Source organism: Caretta caretta, chromosome 10 (assembly GCF_965140235.1).
Source record: "Caretta caretta isolate rCarCar2 chromosome 10, rCarCar1.hap1, whole genome shotgun sequence".
Lineage (NCBI taxonomy): Eukaryota > Metazoa > Chordata > Testudines > Cheloniidae > Caretta > Caretta caretta.
Window position 1 is genome coordinate 70,946,124 of NC_134215.1, and position 20,737 is coordinate 70,966,860.

Here is a 20,737-nt window from a genome sequence, read left to right on the forward strand (position 1 = left end):
CACACCTCAAGTGCTGCAAATGGACCACTAGAGGTCGCCAGTGCCCACCTAGTGCATGAAGTTAAAATTTATCGGGCAGTCAAAAAAACATCTGACCGCTAAAGGAGGCTGCTTAAAAGTAAGCATGTTCTGTGCATCTCCTTTGGATTCTTTAACAAGCAAAATCCTAGACATACTACTTTCAAATGAATAACTGTAGATATTGCTCCCACATGGGTGCTGAGAGGATAATTCACAACTCAGTTTATGCACTTACATAGGACATACGTGGGGTGGAATACTGAGTGTGCCACTTTGCCACTGGGCCTGGAGGCAGTTCCATTCTGCATTTAGGTCCAAACAGTTGTTTCTTTAGCTGGGTCTGCCAGGAATCCTAACCGAAATGCCACAGCCCCTTTAACAGAGTCTCTCACTGCCCTATTGTTTCCTTCTACAATAGTTAAAAAAGACCACCCTTGTTAAAGGGATACTGCCAAAGTTGAGGGTGTTTTGGGGGAGGGAGGGCAAAGTTTGATCAGTTATACTTTCTCCCCTTCCCCCCTCCCCTCTAGCCCTGGCTCTATCTAGACAGTGTCATTTGTGCAAAGCCAACTGTCCCCTTCCCACAAAGTACTCTGCAGTACCAACAGCCCAGCACTCATGAGCAATCCTATGCCAACGCACTGGCATGTGCATCTCTAGCTCTCCTGACCACAATCCTACAATAACACAACAGTGGGTCCACTCTGTGGAGGAGACATGTTCAGAAAAGTGACAGATTTTTTTTTCTTTGATGCTTCCAAGCAATGATGACCAACTGCAGGAAATGAAAACATTATAATCTCGGAAGGCTGCTAATATTACTGCCAGGTGTCTTTGTTGGAGGGAGTCAGCTTCCTGGGGTGTTTGCTCCTTCTGATGGGCCATCAGGGGCTGAGCCTGGGCTGAGGTAGTGGACATCTCCCCCCTTGGGGCGTGGGGCAGATGGCGGTGGTGGGGCTGTTACTGCTGGCAGCTCAGGAAGAACAGGCTGTGGTTTCTCTGCAATAGAAGGAACAAGCGGGGGGTAATGGGTACATAATAAGCTATGCGGCCACAGCTTACTCGGAGCCAGTGGCTTTGCTGTGGAGAACAGGCTCCATCCAGGCTAAGGAGAGAGATTTTCGATCCTCTGTGGCAGTGCTGTGAAGATAGGGAGACCAGGGCAGGCCTCTTCCAAGCTCCCAGACAACCGTAAGCCGCTGTGCCCCAAGGCCCTTCGGAACAGCGTTCCGCTGGGGAGGGGGCGGGCAGATTGGCGCTGCTCCAGCCCAGCTGGGCATCACTGCCCAGTTGCTCAAGCTTCATAAACATCGCAGGAGCCAAAACGCTGGAGGATCAAAGTTCAGGCTCCTTGGGAGCCATTTAGAAAAACAAATGCTTCGTGGGAGCTGAAAACAAGTCCAGGAAAGATTGGCTCCATCTCCCCTCCTCATTGGGAGCGGGAGCAGTACAGCAGGTTTCATACTATCTGGTGTGTGTGGGAAAACCGGTGCCTGAAATAGCTGAGGAGGGAGGGAAAGGCTGAGGGAAACAGAGGAGGCTAAAGAGGGGCTGGGGTGCAGAGGAGGGAGAGGACGAGAAAAGCTCAGGCTGGGGGAAGGACATGGAATTTGTTGCCAAAAGCTCCTAACCGCTCAAGGAGCCGAAAGACCTTCTGACACTTTGGAGTTTGCAAATCTTAGCTTTTGTTTTTACAGCTTTTGTGAGAGTCAGAGGTGGTACCGGGAGGTGTGGGGGTGGGGAATCAGCCCCCCGGCCCTGACATTCACATCTGCATCTAAAATGGAAAAAAGAAACTGGTGTGGAAAAGAGAACTCCTAAATTTAGATTCACATGGAACCTTTTTGTTTTAAGTGTGTGTGGGCGAGGACGGGAAAGGGGGCAGGACTGGTGTGTGCGTGCGGGGTCACGCAGGCGGGGGCAGGGTGGTGCACTCTTCAAAATGGCATCTGCTCTGTGGCGTGCACGCGAGGGCACACCATGGGGGGCAGGCCCCGTCATTCCTGGAAGCACCGGTGTGTCCAGTATCATGGAGATGTGTAAGTAGCCACTCTACCCGCATCTCTGTCGTTAATCGTGTCATCTGGTGCAGCCTGGAGCTTATATACCCTTTGTCCCTCTGGGAGTCTGGGCCTGGTGCTGCACACCAGTTTAGGACAGGAGGTGAAGAACCACCCCGTATCCATTTGAACCCGCAGGGGGAATTTAATGAGGCAGAATGTAATTTAATGAGTTGGAATTTGGCCCGGATCCTGGGCGTAGCACCCTGATCCTTGAAGAAAGTGCCTTTCTGATCTTTACTGACCACAGGGGGTCAGGAGCTCACGCTTTCATATGAAAGACAGCAATAAAACAAGTGTCCTTCACCCAGAAGCCAGGATGACTCTCATTACCTCAGCTACTGTCCAAGGGGTGGCTCTTTGGGGTCCCCTGAGGCCATCTCCTAAGTCAGGCGATGCTGGCCCGTCCTGAGGCTCGTGCTGTGATTGAGATTCTCAGGAAGCAGCTTTTTCCCTTGGGAAGCCCTCAACCCCAGAGCTGCAGGGTAATGAAACATGAACAGGTTTATGGTAATAGTCCCTAATCCAGAGCATATGCTCCTATTGCACAGCGGATAAGTCTCTAACAAGCCTCAGCAGGGACCGCCTCTCCTGGTGCAAAGGATTGTTTTAGCCATGACTTCATGAAGAAAGCAGGCCCCCTGGCAGCGGGCGAGACTGCCAGCCACATGCCCAGCCCAACAATAACAAAGAAATGGCCCCTCTGTGGGGGAGAAATAGATGACTTTGGTCTCCAGGGATGTCAATCTGAAACCTTCCAATGGAGCTAAAGGGAGAGACAGGTTGGTCTAGTGGTTAAAGCGGGGGACTGGGGCCTTATTCTCCATTGCCTTGCAGCTGCTGCATGCCACCCCAGAGGTGGTTGCGTTTCAGTAATTATTTATATCTGTGCCAACAGTAAAGTACTGCTGAATTAGAATTCCCTCCTCACGCACTCACCCTTTGGGTGGTGGGTTACACCTGCTCTGCTGGGTGTACATGACGCAGGTGAAAGGCACAGGCTTCTGTGCCCCAGTTTCCCCAAATCTAAAATGCCACTTATCTCATTTGAAGGGCTGTCACAAGGGTTAGTATCTGTAAAATGCCTTATGATTGTTTGATGAAAGATGCTAAAGCAGTGCAAAGGTTTATTAATACAATCGCTTTGCTGTCTGACCCTGGGCAAAGGTGGGGCGGGGGTGACACAGTTAAGGGACACGAGGGTAGGATGTGGATTATAACAGCACTTGTGCAATGCTTAACAATGCACAAACAGAGCCTCCATTCCGTTCCTCTGATGAAGGCAGATGGTGTTAGCTGAGGTGAGGTGACATGCCCAAAGCCCCTCAGAGAGTCAGAATCAGGAATAGAATGTAGGAGTCCTGACTCCCTGTCCTGTGTGCAGACCATTAAGCTGTGCTGCCTCATAAGGAGGACTGAGGGGGCAAATGCAGTTCTCTGTTGAAGGCCTTCAACAGAGCTTGGTCCCAATGAGCAAGAGTTTCGTTTGTGTGAGCAGAAATGCTCTGATTAAGCAGTTGCACTAATTGCTTCCGGAGGCCTAAAGCTCTCGCTGGGGAACCCAGGGCTCAGTGCTGACTGGTGTTAACAAGGTAAAAAGGACATGACATTAAGGAGGGTGTTCGTGAATGAATCCCTGCCGCTGCTGCCACCAGGCACGACATGCAGGGAATGTGACACGTCAATGCCCCACTCCATATGTAACATAACATTCAGCAAGGAATCAATAACATTGTCAGTGACTCTCTTCCTAACCCCTGTAACAAAACTGAAATGCAGAGCCTAAACCTCTGGCCTGCGTTCTTATGGACTACCAGCAGCATTGTGTAGCTGGGCACAGCATCGGTGCCTGGAATAATTCTATATGGATTCCAAGCAGAGCTTAAATATATCACTTACAGGATAGAGGCTGGTTTTCTAGAGCATCTTCTGTACTCGGATGTCTCTCTATGGCAATGAATTTAGATACTGCAAATGAGGCAGCCCTTTAGCACTGAGCAATAGCTCCCGGGTAGCCTGGGACAACAAAGCGTGTTTTGGTGAGAGGGGAGACACTGGCTGGGACACTGAGCTCATCCCAGCTTACTTGAAAAGTGTCCTTAAAAAAACAAATTCCACACCAGATACCGCTGGTGCCCTGAGAACTGTGGTGGGGCTTGTGAGGGCAGAGGAGAGGGATTCTGCGGGGAGAGGAATTCACAGTGATCTCCAGGATCCTGCACCTAGATGAGAATGTCTTCAGTGTCTCAGCAGAGACAACGCAACGCACCACCAGCCGCAAACCAGATTGCAAGATGCGTTGCAGAGTTATTAACTCAGTGGCAAGGGGGAGAACTCAGAGGCTTTGGCAAAGAGAGCTGCAGAGGGGAAGGTTCTTGCAGCTGCATTGTCTGGCCAGGCTGTGGGGGAAGAGGACAGAGGAAGAGGCAGTGCTAAGCAAGGATGGGAGTAGAAAGAGGAGGAGTTGTTTTATCTATCCCTGAGGGACAGTGGAAGATTATTCCCTACAATCTGTTTCCCCTCCCGCTTGCTGTGCACCTGCTCTTTCCCCATGATGGCGCTCCAGTGGGGTGATGACTCCACCTCCCATTGCAGGAGACTCAGATTCCACACGGTCAGGAGACTTTTAATGATATCAATTTAAATGCTCCTTGCTTAATCCCATGGCTCCTTGTTCTGTCCCTTTGGATCACCCTAAGTAGCTCCTCTCCCTGCATGGTGATTATACACTGATAGGCCCTCTTAGTCACTGTTGGGATGAGGCAGGCATCCTCTGGGCACGTCCACACTGCAAAACAAGCCCTGTGGCAGCAAGTCTCAGAGCCCATGCCACATGACTTGAGTTCGTGCTAAGGGGCTAAAAATAGCAGTGTAGACGTTCCCTCTCCCCCCTCACACCCTGCCAGTGGGTCTCTCACCTGGGACTCAGAGACCTTCTGTGGTGGGGTAAGAACAATTCAGCCTCCACAGCCCATTCATGTCTTTGTCTCTCTGGAAATGCCAAACAGATGTCTGAGCTGGGATGTTGGGGCTGGGTCCTATGTAGGATTCTGGTGCAGTGTCACATCTGAGACCAGAATGCAGACCTGAATACTGTTTCCTGCTAGCTATGGATCGGACCTGTCCGTTACTAGTTTCTAACCAGCAGTGCTGTTTGTTCTGTTGTTGCACCTTTCTGAACTAACATAGTTCCTCTAAATTATCCCGTATAGACCACTAGGTTATGCGAGGTTGGGGTCATGGAAGGGTAACTGCCTCATCGCTTGCTTTCTTTGCCTCAAGTACAGCGTCTCTCCTCACATGCGCTCTATAAGGACCTGGCTAGTGGCACAGATTTGCATGCATAAAGAGTGCTGTGTCACAAATGTTATGTTTTATGATCATTACCTTGACAAATCACAATTACACCCTAGGGTGATGCTGATTATTATTTCTCCAAAGCTGGAGTCATTTTTTTTCCCAGTGACCTCGAATTATCCTCTAACAATATAAACTTCCTCAATGCTGGGAGACTTATTTTTATGTGCCCGTGGGGAGGGGGAGTTGAGGGGAAATCCATCCATTTAATAGGGAAAATATTGCCCTTGTAAGTATTTATGTGTCTGTATTTCCCTTTGATGCTCAGTTACTGATTCAATTTTATAACTTCCATGTTGAGTGAATTAAGTCTTTCATGCCTGTAGTTATTAAATGTATGTGATAAGTGCTTTATAATGCTGTAAAGGGTGGCTTGGTTTCTTTACAGCTTCCTCAGAAACTCTTATGGAGTATGCAGGTATGGGTGAAGGGAGAATGCAAATCAGAGACCTGTGCTCTGTTGTTTAATCTCCCTATGTAAAACAATGGTCTTCATTGTGCTATGGGCTTTCTTCTCTGTCTCTCATGGAGCATGCAAAGTCGCGTGGCAAGGCTGCAGTCAGGACAGACAGTTTCAACTTAACCTTGCAGTGGTTTGGAGCATATCTTCAACTGCTCCCTGGCACAGGAGAGGAGAATCCAAAAATCAGATTCCACAATACCTCTCTTCTGGGGCTGAGCTGAGAAGCAGGGCTGAGTTATGACAAATAAGGACTGATTTCTAAGGAGAGGTAAGGTTTTTTTTTTTTTCAGTGTGCTTAGTAGTGAATGAACTAGTTCTGGATGTCCCATGAATGTGACCTACACGCTGCCTCTCCCCTAGAGCAGTTGGGGTCAAGGAGAAAGCTGAAGTCCTTCTATGCAACACTTGCTAGACAGCTGACTTGGGTAGTTTAAGAATGCTACTGAGAGCCACAGATGTCCACATAATCTAGGCAGCGAAATTTCCTGCCTCTGCTGGACTGGAACTGTAGCAGCCTTGTGGAGAACTGCCCTGAGGTCTGCCTTTGACCTCAACTAGCCATGCTTCACCTTCCCATACGTGTCCTCGGGCTCCAACAGCTGACTGAGGTGGATTGCCATTGGCTGGATGTTTAGGAATCAGTAATTAATTGAACTATGAATAGCCAATGGCCAGTTACTTAGGAGCCACCGTTAGCTGAGTACCAAATGCCACAGGGATTTGAATGCAGGCGGAGCTTTGCGAGTATGCAGACCAATTTCTCTTGGGTTCCTGAGCGAATCTGAGAACTTTGAGGGGAAGGAGTGACTGCTGTTCACTGAAGCACTTGCCCCTGCCTGGCGTGGGGAGTTCAGTACAGTCCTCCCTGATGTTGCCTCTAAGCCCACAGGCACTGGCCAACAGGAGACATGATGTTTGATACAGGGGGGTTGTAAATGACGGGGGGGTGGGGGGTCTGTGTTCACCAGGGGAGAGAGACCTCGAGCTGTGCACAGCTCCTGCACTATCAGATAGGCTGACATTACCTGAACACTAAGGGAGGAGGAGCAGAGACGCTCTGTGTGGTGGCCTCTTTTATTCTCACTGGAAGGCAAAGGCCTCTTCACACGCACCCCCTCTTCCTGCCTACCAGGAAGGGTTTAGCAAAAGCCAGCCAGTGCAGGCTGATGGGGAGTGGTGGGGTGGAGCCAAGTCTGTCGCTGTGCTGATCTGGTGGAACTTTCCAGGAATTGTTCATTTATTCGTTGTCAGTTATTGCCTTTGATCCCTGGACTGAGCCTCTGAGTTTTGAGGTTTTCACAAAAACTCATCTGAAAATTAAAAGGGGCGGGGGAGGGGGGAATTGCTCAGCACTGACTGTGAACCTCTGGGCAGCAGCACCCTGCGTCGCTGGTGTGACTGGGGTTATAACAGAGGGGGCTCCTAGAGAAAACTTAGGGTGCTGCAAGGTCGGGGTGTAGGTGCTCTTCCCTGAGTGAGTGCTGACCCCGGTGCCCCAGCACAACACTGCAGAACAGTGTGGGGGGTACTTAAACGTGGGCCCCAGGCCTTCTGAATCGGTACTGACTCCAGGGCCCCAGCGTGGGGGTAGGAGGTGATGAGCAGCAGGGAGCAATGGCCGTGACACTCTCTGAGTCAGTACCGACCTCCGTGCCCTAGCCCGGTGCCAGCCCTGGTGTGTTGCTGGAGAGGGCTGTTCTTCAGATGGAACATAAAATCTGTCCACTGGGTAACGAATCCCATGGCACTCCAAGTCGGAGTGCTAACCCCTCAATCCCTGGCCGTACTCCTTCCATCTCAGGGAATTATTTTGCTGGCTTTAAATTCCCCACGTGGTTTCAGTCAGAGACAGGATTCTTCGTAACTTCCTTTCTGTCCTGCACCGTGTGTCATGTCGCTGTGCGGCTGCCTGCATCTTCCAGGCTAGCAGAGGTTAAGTTCAGTGGAGGAAGAGTGACCCCTGTACGCAGAGCTAGTTAAATGCGTTGGGATCCATTGGCACTATGTAACCATCAGTCTTTGCTAGTATCATTGTGACGGGACCGGCACCGAAAGGGTGGTGACGTGGGCAGCGGCAGAGTGTACTCTGTACTGCAGTCATTAGCAGGATGATGGGGGCTTTAGAGATTGCCTGGAGATGACACCAAAGACTGTAGAATTGACCCAGGATCTCTAGCATCCCATCTACAAACGGCAGTGGGTCCAATGGATTGTCAGCGACTCATTGATATTCCCGCAGGTAATTGCTGCTTTGCATTGCAGTGGCCTCCCAGATCGGCGTGCCAGTCACAAAACATGCTGAAGTGGGTTTCAAAGGAAGTCCTTGAACCTATCGACTTTTTAAAGTACCCGTCAGCCTGAGTTGCACGGCCTGTGGCTTTCTTTCTCCTGACAGCTGGGGAGAGGCAGAGAGCTGGATTCTATTGGCTGCTGCTTTTAAAAGAAGGCCCCCTTCTCCTGCCCCCGCCTCCCCACGTTCATAGCTGCGCAGTCTGGAGCTGGTCTGCCAGACAGTTTGTTTATAATGCTAAACATATCGGATAATTGAAAGCTAATGCTCCTGTCTAGATCACTAGACATAACACGCCTGGATGACAAATCAATTTCCTCGTTGCCCTACAGGGGTGTGCAGTCAAATGCGCGGTTTGCATTTCCATTGTGCGTGTGTTTGTTTGAGTGCTGCTTGCTTGCTGGAATCCAGTGCTTATTTTGCAGTCCAACATCCAAACACAAATGTGGGCCTTGAGCTGCGTGTCTCTAAAGGGGCCGTGTCATCTGCTCAGGTGTTGTGGAGAGAGGACATCCTCATGGAAATCCACCCCAGACTAACTAGGCAAGACACAAGTTGTGTGTGTGTATGTGGACTGTATGTAGAATGTAGTGTCGGCATCTCTCTGGGCATGTCTCTGTAGTGTAAGGCATAGGGCTAGGAATCAGGACTCCTGGGGTCTGTTCCCAAGACTGCTGCTGACTTGGCACATGATCTTGGTCAGGTGGATTTAGGCCAATATTTTCAAAAGTGGCCACTCCTTTTGGGGGCTTTAGGCTTTTTTTGGGTGCCCAGTTCAAACCGCTTGCTAGGGGTCTGATTTCTTGGCGGTGCTGAGCACCTGTAGCCCTCATTACTTCCAACTGGTGGTGTAGATACTCAGCACCACTGAAAATCAGATTCCAATGGAAGCGCCCAATGTTAGTGAGTGTTTTTGAAAATCTGACCTCCAGCTTTCTCTCTGTATGTCTGTTTCCTCCTCTATGAAGTAGAGATGATGAGACCTCTGTTTTGTGCAGCGCTTGGAGATCCATGGGTTAAAGGGCTAAGTGGTAGGATTGTACCGTGCAAACTCCCACAGGCTGTGTAACTGACTAATAACAAATTTCAAAAGAGTGAAACATCATAGCAAGAAAACGCTGGGTTCACTGCTCATAACAAACTGCAATTCAGGCTGGGCTGAAATCAAAAGCCTTTAGTATATGAAAGTGACTCAGCGTACGGTGTTGTGTGATTACCATGTGTGTCTGCGTGCGTGTGTGTGTCTCTGGCTGTCTATGCCCTCATATGATTATAGGTTATTAGCATGTGAAAGGGTCACGAGCTTCCCTCCTGGGGCAAGAGGCAGGAGCCCAGGTTTGCTGAGCTGTCTTTGCAGGCGGCAGCAGTCTGGTGTAAAGCCACTTCCACAATGGAGGAACAATTCTAGTTGCTCGTGTGTGTGTGAGCTATGGGGACTGGATGCTGGCACTAGGGATCTTAGTTCTGTTTCCCAGTCCTCAGCCATCATGTTCCATTATATGGACAGAGAGTGGCTCTGACAGGGAAATTAAACAGGGAGCATTTGTATTTCATGCCCATGAAACAGAGGGACATGTGGTTTGCAAGATTCCTCTGCTCACCTCAGGCCTGGGCCATGGCACCCACAGCTATTTGAGTGCTAAGCCTTAAGTTGTCTTTCTGCCAGAGTACGGCATGCCTGTCCTGCAAGCACGCTTATGAGCGGAAGACTTGCTCGATAAGAACCCGGAGGGTAAAGTCCGAACTTAACTTCATCTTTATTAACAAACTCATGAACAGTGATACAGCATAAAGTCTAATCTTCTCCCTGGGCTATTTGCTGCTTGGGTTCCTAGCTGAGAGCTGCTTAGCCCATTCCCTCAGACACTATACTCCAAACCCAACATACCGTACATCTGTCATGGCAGCAGCACTAAAGCCTGGTTCCTGATGTCCTTCTCCTTCCCACTGGAGGGCCCCCTCTCTGGGCTTGACATTGCTGGGTGGCGGAGTTGGCTTCAGCCCGCATTTCTGTCTCTGCTCCAGTGTGTTTTGTCCAGCCTATCACAATCCTCATCTCTTCCAGTCCTGGAAGCCCCATGGTGCTCGGAAAATGTACCTCTGCCCTTTCTCCCTAATAACTGCAATACCACTTGGAGTCTGTTGGCCAACTCCTTCTGGCCCGAGTTCTGTTCCGCCAAGGATTTGCAGAAGCTTTGTCCATTGCCCGGGAATTCAAAATTGCTTGAATGTTCCTGTTTCTCAGCCCACCTGAATGTAGGTTTAGGCTTCTCCAGGGATCGGCAACTTTTGGCTCGTGGCCCGACAGGGAAAGCCGCTGGTGGGCCGGGACAGTTTGTTTACCTGCAGTATCTGCAGGTTCGGCTGATTGCAGCTCCCACTGGCCGTGGTTTGCTGTCCCAGGCCAATGGGGGCTGTGAGAAGTGGTGTGGGCTGAGGGGTGTGCTGGCTGCCGCTTCCCACAGCCCCCATTGGCCTAGGACAGCAAACCGCGGCCAGTGGGAGCTGCGATTGGTCAAACCTGTGGATGCTGCAGGTAAACAAACCATCCCAGCCCGCTGGGGCTTTCTCCTTGCTTGGTTGCAGTGGGAAGGTTCCTCCCCCTCTCCAGACTCTTGCATGAGTTCATTGCTCTTCTGACTTTGACTACACCGGGGTCACTTGAGAGGCCACTCCACCTAGGGGCTGAACCTGCTGCCAGGGATGGGGACAAGTCAAAGCCTGAGATCTGATCAGTGTCTCCAAACCTCTGGACCTGGCTTCCAAATAGTCACTTTTTACATTGACTAAATAGAAATATACAGGGATTTCCCCCCACCCACATGTTGTAGTCTTTCTTCTCTTGTGAATACACCTTAGGGTACAGGTCGAGTGGGGAGCAGAACCTGCCCTGGATTTTTGTAGTCTCTGGGGAAAGAAGGTCTGAACTGGATTTGTGGTTTTTGGGATGGACTGAATACAACTCCCAGCAGAAACTAAATTACATGGGCCTTAGCATGCTCTGTGACTGAATGTGAAGTTAAGTGGGTTCCCACGTCCCTTGATCTCCGTAGTAGCTATAAACTGAGGCCAGGGTTTAGGCATCTATGGTAGATGCCTTCAGATTCCAGAGAGCTGGCAGTTTATGGCCCAACAGCTTGTCAGTTCAATGTGGGAGGAGCTTTGCGTGCCAACCAGTGTTTCCCACTGAGCTTGCTTAGCCCCTGAGTGTGTCTGTTGGTGTGAAGGGTGTTCTTCCCCCAGGCTTGAGGACGGGGAAAGCTCCTTTCTGTTTCCAACATGAAAACTCATGTGGGAGCAGAAATGACCCCATTGTCCTCTGAAGGGTGGTGAGAGGGACTGGGATGAGGAGCCTGTCACCTCTGGGTCACTGATTCCAGTTCAACCTAGGTTTGTATGTGTGTCTGGTCAGTGGACCACCTGCAATGAATCGGTGGGTCTTGCCCTACTTCCCTGTAGACAAGGGTCCACTTTACACAACCGACTATTGTCATGGATGTTAACTAGCCCTTTGTTGGCTGTGTCAGCCATGAGGTCAAGCACTGAATGTGCAGGGGAGACAAAACTCTCCTCTGTTCTCTAGGTTGGGCTCCCACCTGCTCAGGATTGAGTCCCACTAACAGGAGTCTGTGCCAATTGGGGTATATCTGTACAGCTCGTGGCAGCGAGTCTCAGAGCCTGGGCTGACAGCTGTGTAGATGCTTGGGCTCTGAAGCCTAAGGAGGGACAGGCTCCAGAGCCTGAGCTCCAGTTTGAGCCATAGTGTCTATACAGCTGTTTTTAGTACGGTAATGTGAGCCTCAATCTGCAGGCCTGGGCTCTGAGGCTCGCTGTGTAGACGTACCCTAGGAACCAAATAATACAGCAGTGCCAGCTTTGGTTTTTTCCCCCATTCTCAATAGCACGCCTGTCCGACTGCCTCAAGTGTGTGAGGAACACATTGTAAAAACACATTTTATAAACTAAGCCAGATACCATGTCACGTAAACACGCCCCAGCTAGCAAAGAGTTGAACCCCACCCATTACTCCCATTAGCAGAGTGGATAAATATGTGTGTTGTGTAGCTGTAGCCACTTCACCTTGAATGGTCCCTTGAAATATGTATTAACTAGTTATGCCAAACAACTTGTTCCACCTTGTATTTAGCTGTAACACTGAGTACATTTCCCTGACCCGAAGAGCTCTGTGTAAGCTCAAAAGCTTGTCTCTCTCCCCAACAGATGCTGGACCAATGAAAGATATTACCTCCCCTATCGTGTCTCTCTGGATTAAATGTGTGACCAGGTCCTTCCATTACCGTTATACAGTATATCGCAATCACCCCAACCAAAGCACCTCACCTCAAACCCTGCTTTGCAAATCCAAGTTCTGGCCAGGAAAGGAGGGATGGGGTGTACAGTCCCCATCCAGGGCTTGGCACGGAAGGAGTTATCCCCCTTCCTCCTGGCTGGAGGATGACCCACTGGACTGGGACTTGTGAGCTGGGTTCAAATCCCTGCTCTGACACACTCCCTATGTGACATTTAATCTCTCTGTGCCTAGCTTCCCCAGTAAAATGGGGACAACAATAGCTCAGAGACTCATAGACTTTAAGGTCAGAAGGGACCATCATGATCATCTAATCTGACCTGCTTCACATTGCTGGCTACAGAACCTCACCCACCCACTCCTGTAATAGACCCCTAACAGCTCCTTGCCTCACACGAGTGGGGTGAGGACAAACCCGCTAGAGAGCGTCAGGTGCTACAGGGCTGGGGCCATGGAAGCAGACCAATCCCTAGAGAGAGCTCACACAGCCCAGCGGGCTCTAGGCAAAGTGGGTGCGGGGGAGTTGCTGGGGAGCTAGGTTGCAATGGATAAGTGGCTTTTCTTCCTCCCCCATCTCCCTGCTCCTCTTGCTGCTGGTGGGTCTGGTGGGGAGCTCCAGGTGGGGTAGTGACAGCAGCAGTAGCTGCTAGCAGGGAGGGTAAGGGGGCAAATGGTACTGAAAGGGGCAGAACCGGGGAAGCTTCTTCAGGGGTTCACTCACCCCTGGATTCCCCCTCTTCCCCCCTACACCTGTCTCAGGCTCCTACTGCCCCCATAACCCTTTCCCCCAGTAGCCTCCGGCTCTCTTTCCCCCTCCCCGCACCCCCCCCCCCCACCGCCAAACAATCTCCCCTTCAGACTCTGCTACAACACCCCATCCCAACAGCCTCTGCTCCCCGCTGGCTGCCCCAGGCTTCCCTCAAGCCCTCCTTGCATTTGTGTGTCTGTGGGTGTGGGGATTAGGTTCCTGCTGCCACCACAGCTGCCCCTCTGCTCAGAGCAGGGGCGTGTAGAGGGGAAATCATTGACTTTTCCCCATCGCAGATGGAACTGCTCAATTCCTCGTCGCTCTTTTACTCCTTGGGTTTGGCTGGGGCCAGTTGCACCTTGCACCTTACCTTTGGCTGAGGGCGTGGCCCCTTAAAGAGTCAGGATACTCTTAACACTTTGGTGTTGCACAATATAGCCCCCCCACATTGGGGTTTAAACTCCATCTATGCAGGCAGAATCCTTGCCTGTGGCAAGTGGCCCGTTCCCAGGGTACTGGGGTAAAGCTGTCTCCTTTGTGAAGCTCCCGGCGTGGGCCGTAAGGTGAGGATAGCATGCGTCGGCTGCCTCTTCGGGCCAGGCTGGATGAATATATTTATTTTAAGATTCATCTGTTTCATTATTGCCCTAGCCACAAACTTGGGCACGTGCCTGTATCATATCTCCATGGTGCTGTTCCTCCTTTCTCTGGCTCTGCTAGAGAGACGAGCAACAGATAGCTACTGGAGCAGGCTGCTGCCTTGGTCAGGTGTTTATTTTGAGCTCTCTAGTTTACAGAGCAGCAGGCAGAGCCTCTCTGTAAAGCCTTTGTAGAAACCATGTCCTGTGTGTATAGCAGCTGAACATCCCCTGTGGAGAGAGAAACAGACTTCCTTGGCCCCATAAGCCTTCTGGTACATCTCCGCTCCACCTCCCTATATGATCCCTGTGACCTTTAACTTCCCCTGGCTCCAAGGGGCTTTTGAAGATGAGCTGCCACTCAAATCGTTCTTCAATGTCATGGAGGCCACCCATAGCAGGAGCCCCACAGGCTCCCCTGCTTAGCCCAGGACCACAGACCTGCCACTGACTCCTAAGCTGTTGTTCCCTCACCTGGTGAAAGACCTGCAGAGACTCTGCATGCTTAACTTTGGGGACATCTGTGCCCCATTATACACAGGGGTGCCCCTTCCCCATGTGCTGAAGAGCCTGCTGATTGGAAACGGGAAATCAGATCTACCGTCGTCAATACAAATTCTGGTTGGTGGATCAGCTGTCTGGGGGGTTGGACTGCCCTCTGTCCTTTCCCTGGATCAGTTTGTGATGAGGGCTGCTTTCAGAGGTGTCTGCTTTCCGGAAGCTTCAGAGACCGGGAGCCCTGAGGTGGGCCCTTACCTCTGGCTCTTGCACATGGGGATGTTGTATGTTGTGACTGGGCTGGACCCATCCGAGGCCATATTGAAGACTGGATTTTTTGAATCTGTGGGGGTCAGAGCTGAGTGCACTTGAGCCCTGAAGGGACCTTATCTGTTTGTTGGGCAGCTCAGCCAGAGGAGCAAACCCCTCTTCTCCCTGGCCACCAGGAACAGGGATCCAGAGCCAGTTTGGGGCTCAGTAGCCGCATTTTTAAATTTTGCATTAGCCTTTTGCCCAGTGGCTCCGGTGTCTCTCATGTGGGGATCTTGATCCTTATCTCTGCTTTACACATGGGCAGAGTGAGACACACATGGAGGGGAAGTGACTTGCCCAAAACTCCCCCATCCCCGTTGGCTACATTAACCATTAGACCCAGGTGCCTCCATTGGCCCCTTAATAAAATATTAAAGGATGGGACCAGAGGAAACCCAAGGTGATGGCTTGACCCCCAAAGCTGCAAAGAATAGGAAATAATAAAAAAACCAAGAGAAATTGTTTTTGGGGGGTTATAATGGAAACCACATGAGCTCCAGGGTGCCGGAGCAGCAGCTTATGTGGGTGTTGCAGATGCAATAGTGTCTATTCCCCACACCCTCCCCCTGCATAGGGCTTTGGGCAAAGCCAGGGAGTGGATGTCTCCTATGGACAGTTTCCTGGGTGTTGCCTGGGTCGTGCAGCACTTCCGCTGTGTGGAACAGACTGACTGTCCTGTTGTACCTAGGGCTGAGCCTTTCCTTCCTCTCCACAGACACATAGAGAACTGGAAGAACTTGCAGACGCTGAACGCTGTAGACATGGAGCTGTACACGGGACTCCAGAGGCTGTGAGTATCATGCATGTGTGAGAGCGAGAGACCTGAAGGGTGGTGTTGGCGGCAGCCAGTTCAGGCTGCGGCGGGGAAATATTGCTCCTTTCATCCTACGGCCTCTGACGTATGATGCTGAGAGCATGACTGACAGTTCCCAGGCAGATGTAGAACCTTGCCTTTCTCCTTAACTTTTGCTGCTTTCCAGTCCTAGACGGAGCCCTGGTCAGGCAGACTGTGAACTTCACACAGCTTTGCCAATACTCTTCAGTCCTAACCTGGATCACCCCCTGTTGGACCAGATCTGGGTCCATACGCTGCACTGCTCTCCTAAGATGTGAAACTCCAGCTGTTTCTATCTGTCTGGTTACTTACATGGCTCCTATCACAGTAGCAGCTGAGTGCTTTGCAGTCACAACGACTGTGTCCTCAGCATACCCTTGTGAGGTAGGGAAGTAGTCGAATCTCCATTTTACAGAGCGGGAACCGAGGTGGTGATTTGTCAGTCGCACGGGAAGTCTGCGGTACAGCCAGGAACGGCGCCCAGACCTTTCAAATCCCATTCCAGTGCCTTAAACTGTCCCTGTACCTCTCTTGATCAGACACTGGATTATGCCGGGTGATGGTTCTGTAATGTGGACAGATGTCCACCAGGGGTTAAGTTGTAATTCTCCAACCTCATTTCAGTTGGAAACCTACAATATATCGCTCAGCTTCCTGGACTCGGCTCCCCAGTGAGCTGTGCACTGAACCAGTCCCCAGGCTGGGCTGCTGGTTGAGATTTAGTGTAGAAAAGCTGCAATGGAGTCTGGTATTTTGTCCACAGAGGAGATTAAGAAATCATGGCCCTGGGGGCTGATTTAGCTCTGCCAGAGCACAAGAGGAAGAGAATCCTTCTCGGCTCTTCTTATCATGTTGGGAAAAATTCACTTGTCCTCAAGTGCTCAAAGCAAACGGATTTTCTTCTGGGTTAAATGTGTGTGTGGTGCTCCCCAAAGGACGTATATGTCCATCACAGATCTCTAGAACAGTGGGCCCAAGGAAACTATGGACCAGAAGTAGCAAGGGCCGTGGGGGGTGCAGTCAGGATTGAGGGGCACTGGCAGAGATTTGTTTTGGGAGCTCAGGATTGGAATAGCAGGGAGTGTGGCTGGTGAAGACCGAAGTGCATGATAATGCCATGTGGGGAAGCCCAGGGCTGCAGTAGCAGGGAGTGCTGTGGGTCAAGATTGCGGTGCATTGGCAGAACTGCGTAGGAGAGGCTTGCACAGCGGCTGCTCATGCTACGCCTGCTCTTGACAGTACTAGGTCTATCAGATTAAATTGAGACAACCAGACTCCTCTCTATCTGTGACCTTACCGAGGTCTTCTGAGGCGAGTAAGTGTTCACCCCTCCCCACGCTCGCTAACTCCCTGAGCGTCCGCTCCTGAAACTGTCTTGCTTTGCCTGTCGCTTTCAGTTTTATGGGCATTGTCTCTCGACCGTCTCCTCGAGTTTAGCAAAGGGTTTTGAGTGCCCATTGATCCTCAGTCTTTACTTCATCACTGTCCTTTTAAATCTCCTTCCAGGACAATCAAGAACTCAGGACTACGCAGCATCCAGCCGCGAGCCTTTGCCAAGAACTCTCATTTGCGCTACATGTGAGTAACGTAGCCCTCTTGCCCTGCTGTTCCCTTTGGAAAGGTTATCTCCAATGCTGTCACCCCTCGGGGGGAAGCCAGGGGCAAGCGTGAAAGGAGAGATGCAGGAGGGAGAAGGAGAGAGAAGTAATGAAAGGTGAATTAAGGAAGGGAGTAGAAGAGAAGAGTGAAGGGGATGGGGGAGGAGGGCACAGAGAGGGAGGTCTGGGGAAAGTGAGAGCACTGAACAGTTCTCTCCTGCTGGGAAACCGACACATTTAGGTGTCTAAGAACTGGGCTGGCTTTGATTGTGGCTGTAACCAGTGCTTGCCTCATTAGCACCCCTGCAGCGGCCAGCGGAAGTTTCCCTTTCTGTGGAGTTCAGGGGACTGCGGGCGGAATGGTGGTGGCAGCATGCCTTTAGTGCAGAGCCTGAGCCTGCACTGCTCATTAACATGTGAAAAATACAGAGGGCTTTGCAGACACAGATCTTGCTGTCGCTTCAGGCATGTGGCTGACAGCTGTGCTCCTAATTATTGACTTGTTAAACGGGCATTTGAGGTGGGCCCAGGGCACAGATGCTTCCTGCTGGAGGTTATTGGAGGATCAGGGGAGATGGTAAGGAAGTGGTGCTCTGGAATTTGGTATGGGAAGGAGGCAAGCCAGTAGGTAGTGTCCAGTTTTCCAGAGGAGTATCTGGGAAGGTTGGACGGTGTCCCATGGAACGTACAAGCACTGGAGGCTATTGGGCGACATTTCTCTCTTCAGAAAAGGCTGGAGTACCAGCATGTGTGCAAAATGCATCAAGGGCCTGAAATAATTGGTCTGAGTGAGTGATACGGGATCAGATCCCTCTGAGCTCCAGCATAAAGACTAGAGGTGGGCTGATTGGTTATTGTGAGTTCCAGGGCATTGTGTGTGAGCCCAGGTGCTTGCTCTCAATCGTGGACTGTCAGACATTTCAATGAAAACTGGTAATAACTTAAAAAAATAATCTTTTTGATTCTATGGGCGTGTGTTGCCAGCCATATGGGCATGTTACTGGTGAAAAGAGATGGGGTAGACTTGCCGCTTGATTGCGTGCACAGAGCTCACGTTAACACACATGCCTAAAAGCTTCATTGTGAAAGCTGGTTACAGTTGCTAAGTGACAGCAATGTACTTACCTAACATTTGCACAACCCAAGCACTTAAAATCAAACACAGGAACAGTTAAGGATGTCACAGAACTTGAACTGCCCACCTAATAAACACACACTGTTCTTACTGAGCAGAAAGGAATGCACATTTCATCACAATACAACGGTTTTAATTCTGACCCATGGATTTTGTTTTTAATGTATACTCTTGGCTATTTTGGTTGGGATATCTAAATATTTTCTTTGACGGGATACTGTTGAATGGGGAAATTGCATAACGCATTTAGCACCGGACAGCTGAATTGTTGGGTAAAATAGCTATGGTTGCTGTTTCTTGGGAATAATATTGTCTATAATAGGTAAGGAGCATATCTATTGATTCATGGTATTGTTGTGTAGGTGAACTTGCATTAGAGGCTGATCAATATGTGCCATTAGTGTGTACCTATGCCATTATTACTTTCAGAAAGAGTTCAGTTTTGTAGTTTGAGATGGCTGGACAAATCACTTTTATTTCGGGTCGGAGTTAAGGCTGATGTGTGGTGATGAAATGTTTGTTTACTATGTGGGCCATGTAAGATTTAAACATCCTTAGCTTGAGATTCGTTTCCTTGCCTTGAAGTGCTTGGGTCTGCTACTATAGGTACCTACATTGTTCAATTGGTATCCTTAACTTTTTTTTTTTTGTTTAAACTAAATAGCTGGGCTTTGGTGGTATGTCCTAGGCATGCTTAGTCCTTCACGTGGGACCATGGAGCTTGAGAGGAGGAAATATGTCTGTTCTTCTGACTGTTGTACTCCTGTCCAGAGAAAGCTCAGTCCCTGGTTCTGGTTGTTTGTTCAGACATATCATCTTGCCGTAGGGCCCTCTCCATGCCTGATGGTCACGGTTACCTGCTTCCTATAGTAGCTTGGATCATCTCTGGAATTACCTGTCTGCTCCACGGAGAGATTCCCTGGTCACCATGCCAGCCACTCAAATGACAAGACCTCTCCTAACTCTGGCATTTCACAGTGTGAAGAGCTGTTGATTTGAAGTAAGAAAATGTAGCGTGATGATGGGAGAAGCCCAGACCTGGGGCTCTCTGTCCCGCTTTTCTGTTCATCGTGGTGTCTGACCTCATGTAAAGGCTGGAAGTTCTTAGCTCTTAAACTTCCCGATCCTAGAGGAGAAGTGGCTTTAATGATAACACAAAAAGGTGATTTCTGAGATAGTGGAGTGAGATAGATGGGGGCAGGGCAGGATTCTGAGTCCAACTGGACCAGGATTTGGGCTGCTGCTGGTTGTCTAGATCAGGGATGGGCAACCTTTGGCACACGGCCCGCCTGAGAAAGCCGCTGGCGGGCCGGGCCAGTTTGTTTACCTGCCGTGTCTGCAGGTTCAGCCGATCACAACTCCCGCTGGCTGCAGTTCGCCGTCCCAGGCCAATGGTGGCTGCGGGAAGTGGTGCAGGCCAAGGGTTGTGCTGTCCGCTCTTCCCGCAGCCCCCATTGGCCTGGGACGACAAACCGTGGCCAGTGGGAGCTGCGATCAACCGAGTCTGCTGATGCTGGAGGTAAACAAACTGTCCCGGCCCGCCAGCGGCTTTCCTTAATGGGCTGTGGGCCAAAGATTGCCAATCCCTGGTCTAGATGGTCTGCCCCCCACTTTATTACCTAAGCTTCCTGTGGCTCCTTTGTCTTGGACTGTGGCAGGCCATCTCACCTCAGCCATTGGATCTGCCACTTGAACATCTAGTGGCACTTGGGGGACCCCTCCAGAGAGACAGCATGTCAGACTGTACCAGCATGGCAGGGCAGCTTTCGGGCTCCTAGCCAGCCACTGCCTCGGAAGGAGCTCAGCTTGCTGGGGACCTGACATTTTCGGAGGCAGCCTCACATTGGAGCTGGGGATAAAAGGATTAGTGGAAATGTCACTCTGCTCGGAGTCTCAGGCTGCTGTAGCTGGGTTCAATGGCTGGTAAGATCAAGGAATACTGCCCCAGTCCCTATCAAGGGGAATGGCCTCCATGAGCCACAGCTGGATGCATGTCAGGGCCAAGACCTGTTGGATGGTGTTGTTACTGTACTTGAGGCTCAACTAGCCAGGGCTGTGAGAAGTGGAACCCGGGGGCCAGTTCAGGATGCAGCATTGCAGGGGACATCGCCTCTTTGCCCTCCACCCCCGCATTTGGGGGTCTTGTCTCTTTGTGTTTGTTGGGGGTTTGGATAATTTGCAAATGGATTCTGAAGCACCCAACACCAAGTGTTTGACTGGGGAATTACTGAGAAGCTGAATGGGGAAGATTGAGGGGCAATAGCGCAGGCATGTTGGGGCCCAGGACTGGAGTCGTAGGGGGTACTGGAAGCTGGGATTGAGGGGCAGCAGCAGACTTGTATCTTGGGGAAAGCTTGCATACTGATTTAAACTCCTTTACTGGTTGATGGTGGGGTTTTTTTCCTCCCTGGGGGAAATCCCAACACCATCCACCTCTCTATCTTCTCTCCCCTTCCTCCCACAGCTTTGAGAG

General features: G+C 50.6%; 1 protein-coding gene across 9 annotated transcripts in view; it reads left to right on the forward strand.

Moving 5' to 3' along the window:
• NTRK3 (neurotrophic receptor tyrosine kinase 3) overlaps nucleotides 1-20,737 on the forward strand; it is a 333,051-nt gene that overhangs the window by 54,642 nt on the left and 257,672 nt on the right. For 7 of the 9 annotated variants that reach the window (XM_075133170.1, XM_048865819.2, XM_048865820.2 and 4 more), the window contains 2 exons: nucleotides 15,412-15,486; nucleotides 17,038-17,109. In XM_075133170.1, the coding sequence (XP_074989271.1) occupies nucleotides 15,412-15,486; nucleotides 17,038-17,109 (147 nt within the window). Of the gene's footprint in view, nucleotides 1-2,008; nucleotides 2,061-6,099; nucleotides 6,170-15,411; nucleotides 15,487-17,037; nucleotides 17,110-20,737 lie in introns of those variants that run through there. The other 2 variants (XM_075133171.1, XM_075133172.1) reach the window with 2 other exon arrangements.